This window comes from Perognathus longimembris, chromosome 1 (assembly GCF_023159225.1).
Source record: "Perognathus longimembris pacificus isolate PPM17 chromosome 1, ASM2315922v1, whole genome shotgun sequence".
NCBI lineage: Eukaryota > Metazoa > Chordata > Mammalia > Rodentia > Heteromyidae > Perognathus > Perognathus longimembris.
In genome coordinates this window covers 77952673-77973209 of record NC_063161.1, presented here as the reverse complement: position 1 = coordinate 77973209, position 20537 = coordinate 77952673, and the positions used below count along the sequence as shown (strand labels likewise).

General features: G+C 52.5%; 1 protein-coding gene across 1 annotated transcript in view; it reads left to right on the top strand.

The window, feature by feature from the left end:
* Positions 1-18122, top strand: part of LOC125355171 (kinesin-like protein KIF19) — a 28674-nt gene extending 10552 nt beyond the window's left edge. The window contains exons 10-20 of the mRNA XM_048351338.1: positions 865-1015; positions 2990-3167; positions 4988-5168; positions 6816-7086; positions 8752-8873; positions 12400-12527; positions 12865-12973; positions 14132-14500; positions 15652-15805; positions 16348-16455; positions 17791-18122. Of these exons, the coding sequence (XP_048207295.1) occupies positions 865-1015; positions 2990-3167; positions 4988-5168; positions 6816-7086; positions 8752-8873; positions 12400-12527; positions 12865-12973; positions 14132-14500; positions 15652-15805; positions 16348-16455; positions 17791-17891 (1872 nt within the window). The 3' untranslated portion in view covers positions 17892-18122. The remainder of the gene's footprint in view (positions 1-864; positions 1016-2989; positions 3168-4987; positions 5169-6815; positions 7087-8751; positions 8874-12399; positions 12528-12864; positions 12974-14131; positions 14501-15651; positions 15806-16347; positions 16456-17790) is intronic.
* Positions 18123-20537: the final 2415 nt, after the last annotated feature.

The window sequence follows — 20537 nt, the reverse complement described above, 5'->3', positions numbered from 1 at the left end:
TCTTCTCTTTTTTGAAATTTTTATTTTTGTATTGGTACTGGGACTTGAACTTAGGGCCATTCTGGCTCCATCCTTGAGCTTTATTACTCAAGGCTAGTGCTCTACTACTTGAACTACAGCTCTACTTCTGTGTTTTTTGTTTTTTTGTTTTTTTTTTTGCTGATTAATTGGCGATAAGAGTTTTATGGACTTTTTCTTTTTTTTCTTTTTTTGTTTTTTTCAGCCAGTCCTGGGCCTTGGACTCAGGGCCTGAGCACTGTCCCTGGCTTCCTTTTGCTCAAGGCTAGCACTCTGCCACTTGAGCCACAGCGCCACTTCTGGCCATTTTCTGTATATGTGGTGCTGGGGAATCGAACCCAGGGCCTCATGTATACGAGGCAAGCTCTCTTGCCACTAGGCCATATCCCCAGCCCCTGGACTTTTTCTACCTAGGTTGGCTTCCAACCTCAATCCTCAGATCTCAGTCTCCTGAGTAGCTGGGATTATAGGTGTGAGCCATCGGTACCCAGGTCATTTGAAACACTTTAAGTGTGTAGTTGGGTGGCATTAGGCACGTTGAGGTTTCTCATCTTCCTAAAGGGGAACACTTCACCCCCTCCCCAGCCTCGGCTTTCCCTTTTACTTCTGTCTCTGGGACTTGAGGCCCCGAGACCCCACTGTAGAGTCTCACAGTATTTACCCTTTTGTGTGTGGTTCCTTCCACCGGCACAACACCCACCGTCATGGAAAGTGCCAGAATGTCAAGGCTGGAAAGCACTAATCTGAAGTTCATCTGGAACCACATTTCTGTGCCCCCCTCCAGTGTGAGCTCAGGGGGCGGGCCTGACCCTGGATGACTTTGGCTGACCTTGTCCCCACCTCCAGGTCAAGCGCAACCTTCTGAATGTCTCCTACCGCATCGCGCAGTACACGGACGTCATCTCTGACCTGCGCAGGGAGATCGAGCACCTCAAGTCAAAAATCGAGAAGCAAGATAAGGAAAAGAAGAGAGAGCCTGGTGGCCCTGGTGTGCAAGGTAAGGGCTGAGCAAGGGCCTGGAGTGTGCCTCTGCACACTCCCAGGACTCTGTGGGGAGGGTCTCTGTCCTGTGGGAACTCAGTCCATGCACTTGGGACAGGCTGATCTCAAATCCTAGTGTTAGGTGATCCAGCTGTCTGCTGAGTAGTTGGAACTCCAGGCATGCACTACCACATGCGGTTGAGAGCTACTATTCATTCCCATGCTTTTTCCCTAGCGGTGAGTCTGGGGGTTGTCTGTCTACACAGTGGCCCCCACTCCCTCTCACTCATAGAATCCCACAGCGGGTGCATACAGCCAGCTTATCCCACCCAGTGGGCCTCCTCGAGCACAAAGGCACTTATCCTCTCTCTGGTAAACTTAGGGTTCTGTTGGAAAAAAGAGGGTGAATGAAGGAAGCTCACAGAATAGACGCTCTGGGCAATGACAGGCCGAGTCCCACAGGCTAGTAGAGATGCAGGAGCTAGGGTTGGATTCTGTGGGGGTCACAATCCACAAAGAAGGGTACCACGATACTTCTGGAGGCTGGCTTTTGGTCATGAGGGCTGGTCTTGATGCTCTGTCATGGCAAGGGGGCCCAAAGGAGTCTCCAAGTTTCCCCTTAAATCCTGCTGTGCTGAAGGGCACAGGTGTGTGCCCCCTGCGTCTCCCAAAGTGTTTTTCAGGCTGACAAGAGCTTCCCACATTTTGTTTTGCTTTGTTTTTCTGGTATTATGATTTGAGTTCAAGGCCTCAAGCTTGCTTGCTGGGGCTTGTTTGCTCAGCTGGCAATCTGCCACTTGAGTTATATCTCCAGTTTGGCACTTAGCTGGTTAATGAGAGATGGAGTGTCTTGGACTTTTCTGCCAGGGCCAGTTTGGAACTGTGATCCTCTGGATCTCAGCCTTCTGAGTATTTTAGGATTATAGGGGTGAGCCACCATGCCCAGCTCCCACACCTTGTTTTAATGGCTACCGTGATTTGCTCATTAGATCCACTGCAACTGATTTTGCCAATCCAGAAACAGGAAACAGGTAGTTGGCCATCTGTCTCTCAAGGTCAAGGTGACAGGTGACAGATGACAAGTGCACATGTCTAGTGTGGGGCTCCCTATGGGAACAGGTGTGTAAACCACTGATCAGGGGCTGTGGGTGGGGTGGGGGGACCTCATGTAGAAGGCTTGTACAAGGCTCTGGGGTCAATCCTCACCACCACAAAGCAGGAGAAAATCAAAAGCATTAATATGTGATATGGGAATTATCAGGTGGTAATTTACCATGGGAAGGACAGGGGGATGTGGACCCACTCTGAGGGGCTGGAGTTCCAGCAGCCAGGGTGGTGTGACACGTCCATTCCTCATAGATTATCTGAGTGCAGACAATGGAGGACTGGGAAGGAGGTGACAGAGAACAGAGCGGTTTTCCAAAGTGAGCCCAGCCTCACCACTGAGTTTCTGAAACTGAAATATAGGTCACCTGACCCAAACCAGACAGAGGGCTTAAATCCCTCTGAGCCATTCAACCATTTACCCAGCAGTCCCATCATTCCTTCACCTACTCACCCTCCACCCACAACCCGTCCTCCCATCCCCCATTCAGCCACTCCTCCAGTCATCCACCCACCCATCCATTTACATATCTGCCCATGCATCTAAAATACATTCATCAAACCATCCATCTTTCAGCCCTCCATCTGTTCATCTATCCACCCACCCACCTATCCATCCATCTTCCATCTACCTACCCATCCACCCATCTGTCCATCTATCTACCTCCCCACTCACCTATCCAGTCCATCCATATCCACCTGTCAATCCATCCGTTTGTCCACCCATCCATCTGTCTACCCACCCATCCATTTATCTGTCCATCCACTCATCTACCACTCGTGCACATGTGGATCACATTCCTCTGTGAGTCAGTGAGTGAACGTGGAGTCTAGCCCTGGTTTGGCTGACCCTGCTCCCGCGCAGCCAGCCCCTTCCTGTCCACAGTCACCGTCACCTCGCATGATGCCGAGGAGGAGAGCCGGCTGCAGGTGGACAAGATCCGGGCGCAGCTCATTGGGGCATTCAGGGAGCAGATGGAGATGCGGCGCAGCCTGGTGGAGCTGGAGAACACCAACATTGAGCTACACGTGGACATGTCCCGCCACCTGCTGACCCTCGCCGAGTGAGTGCCTGCCTGCCGTGCCCCTTCCACAGCCCCCCAGACTCCACCCTGCCAGCCTCTTTAGTTACTTCTGTCTGCAACAAGGACTTAAGCCCAGGCAGGACACGTGTCCCCATTCCTCCCCTGCTCCTGGGCCCAGACCCTGTGTCTTCCACAGGCTGTGAGCCCAGCACCAGCCCTAGTGTTTCACCAAAGACCCAAACCATTTATAGAAGGGGCTGCTGAGGGTCAGAGGGTTTTTGTTTTTTCTTTTTCTTGGCCACACTGGGGTTTGAACTCAAGGCTTCATACTTACTACACAGGTGATATAGCACTGAGTCACACCTCAGCCTCCCAGTGTTGAGGCTCAGAAACATAGATTGGCTCATGGCTATGTATCTCCACAGTGCTATCATTGGACACATAGTCCCCATCTGTCCCTAGTGGGACCATGTGCAGAGACTGTGGTGCCCAGCACCTGCACGAGGATACTTGGGGCTGAGAAGGGCACGAGTGCCTCTCCCTTGCTCACCAAGCACTCTCCTGCATTTGAATCGGACCCCAAGTCCTCTTGTTTTTTAAGTTGGTTTTGAGATACAATCTCATGCTTTTGTCTGGACTAGCCACTCCTATCTCTGCCTCCTAGTAGTTAGGATTATGATAGTTAGAATTACAGGCCAAGCCCACTTCCTCTCCTTTCCTTCCTCCCTTCTTTCTAGTTTCTTTCTTTCCTTCCTTCCTTCCTTCCTTCCTTCCTTCCTTCCTTCCTTCCTTCCTTCCTTCCTTCCTTCCTTCCTTCCTTCCTTTTGCCAGTCCCAGGAATAGAACTCAAGGTCAAGGTGCTGTCCCTGAGCTTTTTGGTCAAGGCTAGTGCTCTACCACTTGAGCCAGAGCTTCAATTTCAGCTTTTTAGTGGTTCATTGGAGATAAGAATATCATGGAGGGGCTGGGAATATGGCCTAGTGGTAAAGTGCTCATCTTGTATACATGAAGATCTGGGTTCGATTACTTAGCACCACATATATAGAAAAAACCTGAAGTGGCGCTGTGGCTCAAGTGGCAGAGTGCTAGCCTTGAGCAAAAAGAATCCAGGGACAGTGCTCAGACCCTGAGTTCGAGCTCCAGGACTGGCAAAAAAAAAAAAAAAGGAAAAAGAAAAAGAATATCATGGAGTTTTCTTCCCTGGCTAACTTTGAACTGTGATCCCCAGACTCAGCCTCCTGAACAGCTAGGATGACAGGCATGAGCCACCTGGCTCTTCTCTTTCCTTCCCTTCCATTCCTTTCTTTTTCCTTCCTTCCCTCCCCTTGCTCTTTCTTTCTTTCTTTCTTTTTTCTTTCAATCTCTTTCTCTCTCTCTCTCTTCCTTCCTTCCTTCCTTCCTTCCTCCTTCCTTTCTTTCTCTCTCTCTTTCTCTTTTTTGGTCACACAAATAGCACAGACTTAGACTGGATAAATTCTAAGGTGTAACAGTGCCCTTACGGAGAGCTCTGCTCTCTCCTTCCATACCTCTGCGCACACCGCCAAGCTCAGGCCTCCTTTGTACCTGGTTTCTGCAGAGCTTGTGTGGAGACTCGGCCTGGGGTCCTCATTCACAGAGCCCAGGTCAATGACACCCTGACAGAGCCCCGGGCCCTGGACTGTTGTTACCCCAGCTTTCTAGCAAGGAAACTGAGGCTCGGAGGGGCATTTTGTGTAGTAGTGACCAGAGGCCTAAGGAACTCTCCTTTGATGGGCAGCTGTGACGAAGCCAACAGGGCCTGGGAGGTCTGGGGTGGGGGGCTGGGGCAACAGGGCAGGACCCTGGCTCTGGGGCTCTGATGTCTCTGTTGTGGGGGGCAGCTGGGAGCGGGAGAAGTCCCAGCAGCAGGTGCACAAGGACAGGGGCGAGCCCATCAAGGATGAGGAGCCGGTGGACACAGACGGGGACGACGGAGAGTCAGCGGAGCCACACGAGGTGGCTCTGGCCAGAGAGGAGGTCAACCTGCTTTTAGCTGAGCAGAGGAAAATGGCAGCCCTGAAGGTGAGCAAGGCAACTAAATACATCCATTCCAGGGGGTGGGGGTGGGGGGAGCTTACTGCAGGAAGCCATGGCCAATTGCCCCTAAGCCCCAGAGGGCAGGAGATGCTGAGCTGGGGCCTGGGGATTGGGGGGACTCTTTGTTGCTGTTATAGCTCTGCAGGGGGCCATGTGCAGTGGCTGAAGAAATGGGGTACGGTGGTCAGGGGGCCGCTCAGAGATCCCCCCTCCACTCCTCTGAAGGAACTCCCCCTGTCTGCCAGATGCTTTATGGTTTGCAGAGTTATGCCATCCCATCCATGGGATACCTAGAGCCCCCCCTGATTCTGGTCCTGGCAGGGAGCCCAGGGAGAGCCACACCCGGCTCTTGTTCTGTTACCTTGTGAGCACCAGCTGTGTAGACAAGCTATTTATAGAAAACTGGTTATCTAATCGTCTCACCTCAGAAAGCTCGCTCACCTGGTGTGGGATGGTGTCTTTGGGGACGCTGCTGGGGGAGCCGGTGCCACTGGAGCACAGTGGTGCAGAGTTGTAGGTGTGTTTTCAGGAGAAACACTAGCGTATCTCATGCTGGAAGTGTTTATTTCACTTCAGAACTATGGATCCAAAGCAAGAACTTAATATTATCACATCTACCCATGGCAATGTGGAGGTGATGCAATTCCACTTCCAGTGAAAGGCAGAGCCAGAAGCTGGTGATTCCCAGCTAGCTACCGGGAGGCTGAGAACAGGAAGATCTCAGTTTGAGGCCAGCACAGACAGAAAATGTCATGGGATCCCTTCTCAACCTGTAGCTGGGCACACCTGTCATCCCGACAGACTTGGGAGGCTGATATTGGGAGGATCAAGGTACCAGGCTCGCTGGGACAGAGAAGGCCATGAGTTTATCTCCAGGCAGAGAAGCAGGGAACAATGGCCTGTGCCTATGTTCCCAGTGGAGACAAGAAACCTGACATGGGGGAGCAGTGCTCAGGCACGTGCCTGGCTGGGAAGTGAGACCTTAGCCCACAAATGATCAGCAAAAAACAGGGCTGGAGGTGTGGCTTGACAGCTCACGCCAACCCAGCAGGATGACATCTGGGCGAATGGAAAGGGAGAGCCTGGGGCTGCATTTAACACATTGTGTTAATGGAAAAGGTGAGGAGCCAAGAGGCCAGGCTGTGTCAGAGGGCTTGCCTTGGCAAAGCATGCCCGCAGTGCGTTTCCCTTCCAGAAGCCGGCTAAGCCTGGGAGGGCTGCCCTTCCAGGATCAGCGAGGCCCCAGGTGTCAAAGCAGCAGGACGTTTGAGGAACTGAACTTGGATTCAGGGCCTTGTACTTGCTAGGCAGATGCTCTATGACTGACCCTCACATTCAGACCGTTTTGGCTTGAGATTCTTTTTCAGACAGGGTCTGGGTGCTGTTTGTCCAGGCCTAGCTTGCTCCATGATCTTCCTACCTCTACTTCTTGCATAGCTGGGATGATAGGTGTATACCACTCTGCTTGGCACAAAACATCTGAAAACAGAAGATGCACTCAGCACTGGGAATGGTATTAGTCTTCAGAGCCGTTCACTGTGTGTGAATCCTCTGAGGATTCTGGCAAGTTCGGGAACAGCCAAGGGCCAGCTGAGTGCCACCTCTGTCCTGAGTTCTCTGCTTCTTGTACAGGCTGGGCTGGAGCAGCGTCTGGCACATGCCAAGCAGAAGGCATCGCAGATGGAGCAACTGCTGCCGGAGCAGGTGACCAGCCAGGCCCAGCGGGAGGTGCTCCAGCTGCTGTGCCGGGCCCACGAGCTGGAGGTGGAGAACACGGAGCTGCAGGCCACCAACCTGTGCTGGAGGAACCTGCTGGGCCAGAAGGACTTCGTGATCCAGCACTACCACCAGCACCGGCTGCTCTGCCAGCAGCTCATCCAGGGCCAGCGGCAGCTGCTGCAAGGTGAGGACACTCAGATGTGGGCTTCCCTGTGTGAGATCAGGTCCAGAAGGAGGAGGCTGTGCCTGGGTAGGAAGCCTGGGACAGCCTCAGAGGCAGAACCAGCTCACCAGCCTCCCTTTTCTCCCACTGTCTCGGCCTGCCCCTGTGTGTAGCTGTGTGGTGGGCCCTCTCTGGTCATCTCCCATGTGACTTTGTCTCTGCCTCTCCCTGTGAGCTTTCCGGGAGCCTCATAGTTGGTTTTGTTTCCTTTGTTGGTGGTACTAAGTTTTGAACTCAAGGCCTTACCACTCTACCACTTGAGCCATGAGCCCAGTCCTTTTGTTTTTTAGCTTTTCTGAGAGTGTGGATCTTCCTAATTCTGCCTGCCAAATAGCAAGGATTACAGACAGGTGTGAGCAGCCATGCTTTGTGTGTTTCTCTTCAGAAGCAGAGATCGATGGCCATGAATGGGGTCTTGGCCCTGCCCCACACTGCTTCTCCTCCACAGCCATCATTGGCCTTCAGCCAGGCCAGCTTCTCTCCTCTATCAGCTAGATGCTGTGAGAAGGGACAGGAATCCATGTTTCATTCATTTATTCATTCATTCTGCAAATCTTCAAATGCCAGCATTGAACAAGCTTCTGGATGCTCTGTCTGTAGCCCTGCTGGCAGGTCCTGTCCCTCAGGGGCAGATGCCAGCAGCTGGTCCCACAGGGATGGTGTCATTTTAAGTGGGGCTGAACAGAGAGGACACAGACCTGTGAGGACAGCAGGGGCTTGCCAGGAAGAGAGGACACCCCTCGGCCTGGTGTGTATGTGGCACATGTATGTGTGAGTGTGTAACGTTCTGGGGCTTGGACTACGCAAATTTCACCACTGTCACACTTATTTAGGCTGGAGAGAGTTCTTTGGGGAGGCATCTTGTGACTTTTTTTTTTCTCTCCTCTTGTTGGTTGCTGGGGTTTGAACTTGGGCCTCAAGCTCTCACTTTCTTTTCTTTTCGTTCTATGCCTGTCCTGAGGCTTGAACTCAGGGCCTGGACACTGTTGCTGAGCTTTTGTTTTATTTTGTTTTGTTTTGTTTTTGCCAGTCCTGGGTTTTGGACTCAGGGCCTGAGCTCTGTCCCTGGCTTCTTTTTGCTCAAGGCTAGTACTGCCACTTGAGCCACAGTGCCACTTCTGGCTTTTTCTATATATATGTGGTGCTGAGGAATCGAACCCAGGGCTTCATGTATATGAGGCAAGCACTCTTGCCACTAGGCCATATTCCCAGCCCCTCTCCCTGAGCTTTTTTGCTCAAAGTTGGTGCTCTACCACTTGAGCCACAGCTCCACTTCAGCTTTATTCTTTTGTCAGTTGTGGGGCTTGAATTCAGGGCCTAGACATTGTCCTTGAGTTTCTTTGCTCAAGACTAGTGCTCTACCACTTTGAGCCTAGGCTCCATTTCCAGTTTTTGAGTGGTTATTTGGAGATAAGAGTCTCGTTGGGACTTTTCTGCCCAGGCTGGCTGTGAACCACCACCTCAGATCTCAGCCTCCTGAGTAGTTAGGATGACAGGCGTGAGCCACCAACGCCCAACAGGAAAACCTCTTTTATCAGGATGGAGTGTTTGCGTTCAAACTTCCAACTCAAGTATTCTGTCCTTGTGGCACATGGTAGACATTTTCCCTGGCTGCTCTCACCCCAGACAGCGGCATCCCGGTACCAGAACCCCTGGAGCAGCGCTACCGGCTGTACTCCCAGGAGCTGGGCGAGGGCACACTGGAGCGCCTGCTGCTGCTGCACTCGGTGATGGCCAGCTCGCTCCGGGTGAGTTCCCCCTGCCTGCCTGGCTGATGCTTACCTGGGCTCAGCTTGCTGCCCTGCCCTGCTCCCCATCCTCCCCAGGCACGCGTCTCGCTTTTGTTTTTTCTCCTTTGACAGTCATTAAGTTTTAAAGCAGTTTGGGGCTCACAGCAAAGGGGATCTGAAGGTACGTGAGTGGAAACTGCCCCACACTTGTGTCTCTCCCGCCATCCATACCCCTCAGCTGTTCCCCGCGCCCCCCCCCCCCCCCCCCGCAAAGCTCCAGTTTCCCACAATCCAAATTCAATCATCTTGCTTGCTTGGCTAGTGCTGAGTACTGTACCACTTGAGACATTGTTCCTGTTCAGATTTTTGCTAGTGAACTAGAGATGAGTAGCATAGACTTTTCTGCCCCCATGGGCTTGAAACTTGGATCTTCAGATCTCAGAGATCTCAGTCTCTTGAGCAACTAGGATTATAGGTATGAGCCACTAGTGTCTGTCAGGAAAATCTTTTGGTCTGATAAACTTATATAGCAGGTATCCAGTACTGTAATGTCCTACAGAACAGTCCACCTGCCCCAGGCCTCCTCTGTGCCTGTCTATGAGCCAGTCCTCCCTCCCTCCCTTCCTCTCTCCCTCCCTCCCTCCCTCTGTGGCCCCTGGCCTCACCTTTGCCTTTCTCCACTGTCTTTTTCTCTTTCTCTCGCCTCTCTTCCTCTCTCTATCTCTCTTTCTCTCCCTCTTCCCTCCCACCCCCTCCCCCTCTCTTTATTTCTTTTTCTTTTTCTTTTTATTTTTTGCCAGTCCTAGGGCTTGAACTTGGGGCCTAGGCACTGTCTCTAAGCTTCATTTGCTCAAGGCTAGCACTCTACCACTTGAGTCACAGTGCCAATTCCAGCTTTTTCTGTTTACGTGGTACTGAGGAATCGAATCCAGGGCTTCATACGTGCTAGGCATGCACTCTACCACTAAGCCACATTCCCAACCCTTTTTTTTTGCCAGTCCTGGGGCTTGAACGCAGGGCCTGGGCACTGTCCCTGGTTTCTTTTTGCTCAAGGCTAGCACTCTACCACTTGAGCCACAGTGCAACTTCTGGCTTCTCCTGTGTATGTGGTGCTGAGGAATCGAACCCAGGGCTTCATGCATGCAAGGCAGCACTCGACCACTAGGCCACATTCCCAGCCCCCTCTTTTGTTCTTTCTTCTAGTTCTGGGCCTTCAACTCAGAGCCTGGACATTGTCTCTTAGCATTTTACTCACACTAATGCTCTATAACTTGAGGCATAGCTACGCTTCCAACTTTTTAGTAGTTAATTAGAGATAAGATTTCCTGCCTGGGCTGGCTTTGAACCATAACCCTCAAATCTCAGCCTCATGAGCAGGTAGGAGGTAGGATGACAGGCATGAGTCTCTGGTACCAGCTACCTTTGTAGGCCTCACGTTGGCTCTCACATTGACAGCTTAGGGTTGTACGGTCAGGCTTCCTCCCTGTCTTTTGGTGGCATCGTTCCTCTCTGGTGTTGGAATATCTGGCTGATTGCATCCACCTGCTCCTTCGGCGCACACAGCCACATGAAAGCTGTGTGTAGGTTTGCAACACCTTTGGGTAAACACCAAGGAGTGTGTTGGCCAGATGGCATGATAAGGGTCTCCCTGGTTTTGTAAGAAGCTGCACACCACCCTGCACCCCTGGTACACAGCATTCAGCCAGCACTGACGGTGGGTTCCTGTTGCTCATATCCAAGCCAGCACCCTACCACCCCCTGACATCAGGAGCCTGTCAGGAGCCTTCTCCAGTCTTCAGTTCAGCTGAGACCTGTGTTTCCTTTAGCTGTCAACCCTCAGTTGTCCCCACACACACACCAATCCCAGAAGCCCTCACAGCCTCTCTGCCTTTCTTAGCGTATTCAAGAGTGTCACTTAGGAGTTTCAGTGAGGAGCTGGGAATGTGGCTTAGCAGTTGAGTGCTCACCTAGCTGCATGAGGCCCTGGGTGCTATTCCTCAGTACCACATAAGCAATAAACAAAAGTAATAAAAAGGGAAAAAATTATTTTTAAAAAGTTTCAGTGCGTCTGAGTATAGTTACTCATGCCTATAATCCCAGCTTCTCAGGAATCTTGGATTCAGAGGATCACAGTTCAATGACAGTCTGAAGAAGAAGAGTAGGTAGACTTGATCTCTAGAATAACCAGCAAAATGCTTGGTTGGAGGCATGGCTCAAGTGGTAGAGTACCAGCTATGAACAAATAAACTGGGTGAGCCTGAGACCTTTGGATCAAATCCCGGTACCACCACCAAAAAAATAAAAATCTAGAACTTTCTCATCTTCTGGAGCAGAAGCTATGAATCCATTAAACACCAGCTCCTTACATCTTCCTCTCCAGGTCCTACACCCCTTCTCCCATTTGACTTCCTGTCTCCCTAGATGATACAGGCTACTCCAGGGAGCTCCTATGAGTGCATCTTCCAGTGCTGATCTCTCTCTGGCTGGCTTATTTCACTCAGTACAGTGCCCTCAAGTTTCATTCATGGGTTGGAAATGTGGCTCATGTAGTAGAGCACCAGCCTAGCAAGAGTGAAGTCCTGAGTTCAAACCCCAGCGCCCCCTGCCCCCCAAAAAATAGGTTCATCCACATTGCAGCAGGTACTAGAATTTCCCTTCTTTTTTAGGGCTGAATAGTATCCCCCCACATTTCCATCCATCCATCCATAGAACTTGTTTGTTGGTTCCTTTGAATAATGCTGCTGATATTTGTACATGGGTGTGTAAATATTCCTTTTGAGTCCCTGTCTTCAATTCCATTGAATATACACCAGAAGTACAATTGCTAGGTGGCACTGTGCTCTGTGTTTTAATTGTTATTATAAAGGTGGTGAACAGAGGAGTTATGGTTATGTAAGTCAGGTAATGAGTGCATTTCTTTTTGGATAATGCTGCCCCTTCCCGCCCGCTCTTTCAGTTCTTACCTCCCATCCCCACCCGCAAATCATATAATTCATTTTCCACATGGAGTCCAGTGAGTGCCACTGCTACATTTGTTCGCCCTTTTTCTTTTTTTTTTTTTTTTTGCCAGTCCTGGGCCTTGGACTCAGGGCCTGAGCACTGTCCCTGGCTTCCTTTTTGCTCAAGGCTAGCACTCCACCACTTGAGCCACAGCGCCACTTCTGGCCGTTTTCTGTATATGTGGTGCTGGGGAATCGAACCCAGGGCCTCATGTATACGAGGCAAGCTCTCTCACCACTAGGCCATATCCCCAGCCCATGTTCGCCCTTTTTCTGTGTTTAACTTTTCAAGGCCCTGTGGACCACTGAGGCCCGTGTATACTGCTTTTGCCCAAGGCAGGGCTGTGCCTGGCTCATGCAATGGCTCGGGGGATCCTCGTACCTGTGCTACTAGGTGGAGTACAAGTGAGGCGTCCAGGGCCGGCCCCCACCACTGCCCAGCTTCCTCTGAGTGCTGGTGGCCAGGAACCTCTGGACAACCTCTGCCTGGTGGCATTGCCTGCCCCCATTGCTGCCAGCCTCACTCCACTCCTATCTGCTCTCAGGATGGCTCCATTCTGAATTTATCTACCCTGCTGCCAGAGGACTCCAGCCAAGAGCAGCCAGAGGACAGGAAGGACCTCCTGTGGGGCGCCCCATTTGAACTGTCACCCATGCTCCTGGAGAGAGACAGGTGGGGGAGGCAGTGCTCTGGCCTGCTGTCCATTGGGTGTGTCGCCCCCTTGTGGCCAGTGCATGGCAGGGCTGCCACCGGCTCAGAACCAGTAGAGGTTTGGCCCCAGGCTCAGACTGGCATGGTGGGTGTCCAGTGTGTTGGTGTCCAGTGAATGAGCCAGCTGTACCCCAAACACATGGGGTGAAGCCACTGCCTGCCGTGTGTGTGTGTGTGTGTGTGTGTGTGTGTGTGTGTGTGTGTGTGTCAGGAGCGGCCACACAGGCTCGGGCTCTGGCATGGTCTGGCTGTAGCAAAAGGTGGCACGTGATCTCACTGTAGCCTGTTGCACTCACAGTGACAGTCACAAGCCGTCAAAAGCCACACCGCTGAGGATGCTGGGAAAGCAGGACTCGCTGCTGCCCCCGCCAGCCCTCCGAGTCCTGCTGACTCCGCCTGTGCTCGAGGTTGGTGTGCTGGGCTGGGGACCGGGACTGGGCAGAGGGCCCCCTCCCTGGGCTGCACCGGGCCCAGCACCGCCATCCACGCTGCCTGTGGGAGGTGATCTGGATCTGTGGTCCTGAGCTCTGCAGAGCATGCACAGCAGATGGGCGTGCAGACTTCATGCCCCAGTTCTGAGGCTGCAGGTTCAAGACACCCCCTGGAGGCTCTGGAAGGCTCTAGCCTGTCTTGCCCACAGGCATCTCATGGCTACCTCACTCCCACGTCTGCTTCCATGTCTCTTCTCCCTTTCTTCCTTCCTTCCTTCTCTCCCTCCCTCCCTCTTTCCTCTTCCCTCCTCCCTCTCCTCCCCTCCTCTTCCTCTCTCTCTTTCTTTGTTTCAAGACAGGATCTCACTGTGTCACTCAGGTTGGTCTAGAACTTTCCATCCTCTTCCCTCTGCCTCCTGCCTGCTGGGATTACAGGTGTGCCTCTCATGCCCAGCTCTCTTTCTTTATGAGACACTAGTCATTCGACTTAAAACCTACCTGAATCAAGATGACTCCATCCTTAGCTAGTGGCATCTGCCAAGACTCTTGTTGTTGTTGTTGTGCTGGTCCTGGGTCTTGAACTCAGGGCCTGGGTATTGTCTCATTGCTTTGTGTTCACAGCTAGTGCTCTATCGCTTGAGCCACAGTTTCACTTCCAGCTTTTTAGTAGTCAATTGGAGATAAGGGTCTCATTGACTTTCCTGCTTGAGCTGGCTTTGAACTTTGAGCCTCAGATCTCAGCCTCCTGAGTAGCTAGGATTACAGGTGTGAAACATCAGCACTCAACCTACAAAGACTGTTTTGCCACATGAGGTCCCCCTGGGAGGTGTGGAATAGATGTGGACATAGGGAGCAGCATGCACCCCAGCACGGGCCCCTTCCTCCCCTCTGCTGTGAGGCCTAGGCCATTCTCCCCCTCAGTCTCTAAACAAACAAAACAGACTTAGCGGCGGGGGGGGGGGGGGGGCAGCTGCCTCACCATGTTTCACGGCAGCCCGGCTCATGGTGGCTTGGCTTTGCCAGGCTTCACTTTGTTGATAGGTAGGCGGGGTGCCTTCACAGGCACTGCAGAGGGTTACAGGCACCAGTGAATGCTGACCGTGGGTGCTGACCCCCGCGTGCTGCTCCCTGCAGACTCCAGGCCCCCTGAGCATGAAGAGTCTGGTCTCCAGGCTGCACCCCACCACCAGCCTGGAGCTGAGCCCCCCGCGGCCGCTGAGCGCCCAGGCCCTCCAGGAGATGGCCCTGGGGACCAAGAGCATTGCCCTCATCGCAGCCAGCCGGCGCTGCAAGGCTCACGACCAGGACAGCAGTGGCAGCCGCTCCTCCCGCCACCAGCCAGAGGAGGCCACCTCGGACTCCAGGGATCCAAAGCCCCGCGCCACACCGGACAGCAGCCCCGCACACAGGAGGTGGCCCCAGGCCAGCCCAAGCAGGGACCGCTCTGTGGAGAGGAAGGCCAGGAGAAAGCGGTCACCTTCTCTCACGTGGCCGGTGCAGCCGGTGGGTGACCGCGCTGAGCGTGGGCAGGACCGCTGGAGGAAGAGGGTGGGAGGGGCGGGGCAACATTTCCTGTACACCGGGGTGGATGCAGGAGGTAAACTGGCCACACCACATGGGCCTCTGGCTGCTGCTCGGGCTCTGTGTGTTTGAATCCCAGCAGTTACAGTTCTGTGATCTCTAAGTTTTCATAAACCTACATGGCATTTTATTTTCGGTGCTAAAGGTCAAACCCAGAGCCTTGCCCATGTGAGACAAGCATTCTGCCTCTGAGCCCCAGTATTTGTATTTTGAGTGAGAGTAGTGGGATTTGAACCCAGGGCTCTGAGCTTGCTAGGCTGCCGAAACACCACTGAGTCATGCCCCCCAGTCCTGGTTTTCACTGGTTATTTTTAGGATAGGGTCTCACTTCCCACTTCTGCACCCATCTGAGCTGTGATCTGTGTACTTTACACTTCCCATCTTTGCTGGGATGATGGGCAAGCACTATAGTGCCCAGTTTCCCACTGTGGAGATGGGGTCTCACAGACTTTTCTGCCCAGGCTCAGATGAAGATTCTCCTAATCTCCATCTCCCACATAGCTAGGATTACAGTAGTGAGGCACCGGCATGGTGCAGTATGTGTGCTTTAATTTGAGGAAAAGATTGTAAAGCACACAGACCAGGTGCTGACAGCTGCTTCCTGTCTGTCCCCTCAGTGTGTGGTGCTGGACCTGCCCATGCAGGCCTCCCTGCCACAGACCAGTTCTATTCTGGGGCCACCTGTAATCCTAGCTACTCAGGAGGCTGGGAACCGGAAGATAATAGTTTGAAGTTATCCCAGGCAGAAAGGCCCATGAGACTCCAACTGCAAGTAACCAGCAAAATGCTAACTGGAGGCATGGCTAAAGTGGTAGAGCACCAGCTGTGAGCAAGAAAGCTGAACAGGAGCATAAGGATGAATTCCCTGGTACTGGCACAAAAACAATAAAATAAAAACCTGAGATTAGCCAGGAGCAGAAGTGCATGCCTGTGATCCCAGCACTCAGGAGGCTGAGGCAAGGAGATTGTTAGTTCCAGACCAGGCTGGGCTACATAGAGAGGCTTTTCTCTAAGAACAATGTAATTGTGTATGTATGGGTATATGTGTGTGCTGGGTGCCCTTTCCCCTGCAGGTAACAGAGAAAGCCCAGGCACCCTGCGGGGAGCATACAGCCGAGAGCCAGCTGTCCCCAGCCCACCTGCAGCCGTCCAAGTCACCAGGGAAGAGCTTCTTCCCCGCCGTCCCCTCGGCCTTGAAGATGAAGCCAGGCCTCAGTGCCCACTCAGGTGTGAGACGGAAGAGAGTCCCAATCTAAATTTCTAATCTCAAACCTCCAGGGCCACACTCTGGACTGTTGCCAGCAGTCCACCTTGCTGTGTGTTTCCAGGCTGTTGTTTGTTTGTTTGTTTTGCCAGGCCTGGGGCTTGAACTCAGGGCCTGGGCACTGTCCCTGGCTTTGTTTTGCTCAAGACTAGCACTCTACCTCTTGAGCCACTGTACCACTTCTGGCTTTTCCTGTACATATGCCCCTGAGGAATTGAGCCCAAGGCTTCATGCATGCTAGGCAAGCACTCTGCTGCTAAGCCACATTACCAGCCCCTGTTGTTGGTTTTGTGTGGCCGAGGTGTGTTTTTTGTTTTTTGTTTTTTGTTTTTTTTTGGGTGGGGGAGGTTGCTGGCAGTATAGGGTTTGAACTCTGGTCCTCACATTTGCTAGGTGGGTACTCGAGTGCTGATCCCAGCTCTGATTTTTGCTGGTTATTTTCTCACCCAGCCATGGGGTGCACCCATCATTCACGGTGTTTCCTGTGTCTGGTCTCGCTGTGCAGATGAGAACACGCTGCAGGTGCCCGAGGTCAGCTTCACCTTCCCCAGCGCCATGTGGCAGGGCAGCGCCGTCCCCAGCAGGCCGCCCCTCCTGCCCCGAGACATCCGAGGTCAGTGCCCCCCAAAGGTCCCATCAAGCTGTGCTGTCCAGAGGAGAATGGGAGACAGCCCCCCACCCCCCGCACCAGGGCCCCCACTCAGCAGCCCAGCTGTGCGCTCATCCTCATCTTTCCCATGGGAAGATGGGACACTCACAGAACACAGGGATCAGCCTCCGTCAATCAGCACCGAGAGCCCCTCCAGGATTTGAACTTGGGCTGTTGCTCTCCACTTCCCTTCACACATTCTGTCCAACTTCAAGTGAGCTGTTTGGTCCCAGGGCCCGTGGCCAGGGTAGAGGCAGGCCAAGGACCAAGCAGAAGGTCAGGGTTGCCCTGAGAAGGAGCAGGATGTGGACCAGGGGTGGTGGCTCAGGCTGTCATCCCAGACATTCAGGAGGCAGAGATCAGGAGGATTGTAGTTTGAGGCCAGGTCAGGCAGAATAAATTGGTGAAGCCTTATCTCAAACAACAAGCCAGGAAAGGTGGCTCATGTCTGTAATGCCAGCTATAAGGGAGGATCTTGGTCTGTAGCTATTCTAGGCAAAAATGTGAGATTCTATCTGAAAAAACAAGCTATTCTTGCTCTGTCTCTGTACTATATACTATATAGTATATATCTATAAAATATATACTACATGTACACAATATATAGTATATATTATATATGTACTTATATATAAAATATGTATGTGTATATATGTGTATGTACATATATACATAATATAGATCATGTATGATTTGCAATACAGGGGTTTGAACTTAGAGCCTCACACTTGCCAGCTAGATGCTGTACCACATGAACCACTCCACCAGTCCTTTTGGCACTTGGAATGTTGTTTTTTGTTGTTGTTGGTTGTTGTTGTTATTGTTATTATTATTATTATTTGGTGCTGGTTATAGGGCTTGAACTCAGGGCCTGGGCACTGCCTCTACACTTTTGTGCTCAAGGTTAGCTCTGTAGCTCTTTGAGCCACAGCTCCACTTCCTGTTTCTGGTGGTTAAATTGGATGTAAGAGTCTCACAGACTCTCCTGCCTGGGCTGGCTTTGGACCTTGAACCTCAGTCTTCAGATCTCAGCCTCCTAAGTCGCTAGGATTATAAACCTGAGCCACCAGTATGCGGCCACAGTGTGTTCTGAAGCGGCCGCTCCATTACATTAGCAGTAGCCTGGGCTGCATCAGGGGAAGGCCACGTGAGAGAGGCAATCTCATGGGGAGCCTCTGCCCCCTCCCCTGGGGTCCCAGCCCTGTGGGGATCACACCGCATGTTGTGGATGCCCAGCTAGGGCCCCTACATGGACCCAGGTTTTCCTGGGCCCCAGACAGATCTTTCCATCCACCCCAGGGTCCACCGATGGCAGAGGCCGATGCCACAGCCCTCTGCCTCCCAGCAACCCCCACCGGCTCCAGAGTGGCAGTGCCAAGAGGCGGCGACGCCCCAGGTAGAAGATGGAGGTGGGCAGAGCAGCCGCCAGCCCCACGCTGCCCTTCCGACACTGCTGGCATCACTGCACTTTCTCTGGAGGCCCAGGGCGCTGACCACAAGCAAAGGATACCACAACTCTGCCTTCGGGCTCAACCGGGCTGCAGAGGCTCCTGGGAATGGCTGGGTGGCTGCTAGATGGAGAATGACCGTGTCCCTCCTCATAAACTGTATCCATCCTGCAGCACAGCCCTACCCCATGCAGTGCACACAGGACCTGGGGGGCTGATGCCACACAAGACAGGACCATCCCCCAGCTCTCACCTGGCCCTTTTGATCAAAGCCAGAGCTCTGCTATTTGAGCCAGCCTCTACTTCTGACCCACCTGGCCTGCCTGTCCACTGCCTACTTTCCCTCCCCCCCCTTTTTTTTTTTGGTTGGTTGTGGGCCTTGAACTCATGACCTGAGTGTTGTCCCTAAGCTCTTTTGCCCAAGGCTAGTTCTCTACCACTTTGAGCCACAGCGCCACTTCTGGTTTTCTGGTGGCTAATTGGAGATGAGAGTCTCATGGATGTTCCTGCCAGGACTGGATTTGAACTGCCATCCTCAGATCTCAGCCTCTTGAGTAGTTAGTATTACACCAGTACCTGGCTTGCCTCTTTCTCTTCCTTCCTTCCCTTCCTTCCTTCCTTCCTTCCTTCCTTCCTTCCTTCCTTCCTTCCTTCCTTCCTTCCTTCCTTCCTTCCTTCCTTCCTCTCTCTCTCTCCTCCTCTCTCCCTCCCTTCCTCCCCTCCCTCCCTCCCCTCCCTCCCTCCCTCCCTCCCTCCCTCCCTCCCTTCCTTCCTTCCTCCCTCCCTTCCTTCCTTTCTTTGTGGTAGTTAACTGAAGAGAAGAGTCTCATGGACTTTCTAGCCTGGCCTGGTTTTGAACAGTGATCCTCAGATCTCAGTCTCCTATGGAGCTAGTATTATAGCTGTGCCCCACTACGTCTGGGTTTCAGTAATTGAAAAAAAATCAATAAACTGTGCATGGTAGAACACATCCCAGCTACTCAGTAGCCAAAGGTAGGGGGAATTACCATAGTCTGAGCCTGGGAAAAAGCACAAGACTTTATCTGTGAAATCAAATTAAAAACAAAGAGGTGGGGACATGGTTCAAGTGGTAGAGTGCCTGCCTAGCAAATGTGAGGCCCCAAGTTTGATCCCCAGTACCACCAAAACCAACACAGGGACAATGGACTGGGACCATCCCTGAGCCGTGCCTCCCATCTGAGTCTTCTCAAATGGCGAGGGCCCCATCTGTCTTCTAGGACTTCACCCTGTGGTTGCCACCTCAGTGGGTGCCATTGAAGCCTGTGGCCCTCTGCTAAGATGAGACTCCAAGCCTAGAGCTGGTGTCATGGCGGCCTTCCACTTTCCTAGCCAGCCCAGACCTCTGAGCTGCAGCCAGCCTGGCCTCAGGCCGCAAACCCCAATGTGATGTTAAGAACTCAGCAGGCTAGGGGCTGAGGGCTACTCAGGAGGCTGAGATCTGAGGCTGGCAATTCAAAGCCAGGAACCTCATGAGACTCTCATCCACAGTGAAGCACCAAAAAGCCCACAGTGGGGTTACGGATCAGGTGGTAGAGCACCAGCCTTGACAAAAAGTTTTAAAAAACTAAGGGACAGCAACCAGGCCTTGAGTTCAAGCCCCAGGACCAGCACACACATAGACTGGTCATTTGGAGTCTGGTATAGGCACTGCAGACAGGCCAGCAGCACAAGCTGGCCTCACCCTGAGGGTTTCCAGCTCTGCATTTCAGTTAGCTCCATATATGACAATCCAGTCTCCAAATACCATAATCATCTCCCGAGGTTGGGGCTTGAATATGTGACTTGTATTTTATTTTGCTGTTGGTGGTTGTTTTTGTTTTGTGCCTGTACTGGAGCTTGAACTCAGGACCTAGGTGCTGTCCTTCAGCTTTTTCCCTCAAGGCTGGCACTGTACCTACTGCTTGAGCCACACCCCCTTCTCTAGCATTTTGCTGATGGATTGGATCTAGAGTCTTTCGGATTTTTCTGTCTCAACTGGTTTGGAACTCAGATCTCCAGCCACCTAAGTGATTCACAGGCGTGAACCACCAAAAAGTGCCTGGGTTTCCCCCCGCCCCCCGGTCCTGGGGCTTGAACTCAGGGCCTGGGCACTGTCCCTGAGCGTCTTTGTACTCAAGGCCAGCACTCTACCACTTGAGCCAGAGCGCCACTTCCGGCTTTTTTCTGAGTAGTTTGTTGAAGTTAAGAGTCTGATGAACCTGGAGTCTGATGAAGTCTGGAGTCTGCTTGGGCTGGCTTCAAACCCAATCCTCAGATTTCAGCCTCCTGAGTAGCTGGGATGACAGGTGTGAACCACCAGTGCCTGGCTTTTTTTTTTTTTTAGACAAAGTCTCACTCTGTAGCTTAGGCTGACCTGAAACTTGAGATCCTTTTGCCTTGGTCTCCAGAGTGCTGGCATTACAGTCATGCACCACCACACCCAGCACCATGTGAGTGTCAGGGTGGGCTGGGGAATCTAGTTGTGCCCCTCGAACCAGGAAACGAGGCTGGAAACAGGCAAGCAGTGGCCCCACATGTGGTACAATTGTGTCATGCCACCCCAGTGCGGCTGGGTTTGTTGTGGTGGAGGACATGGAA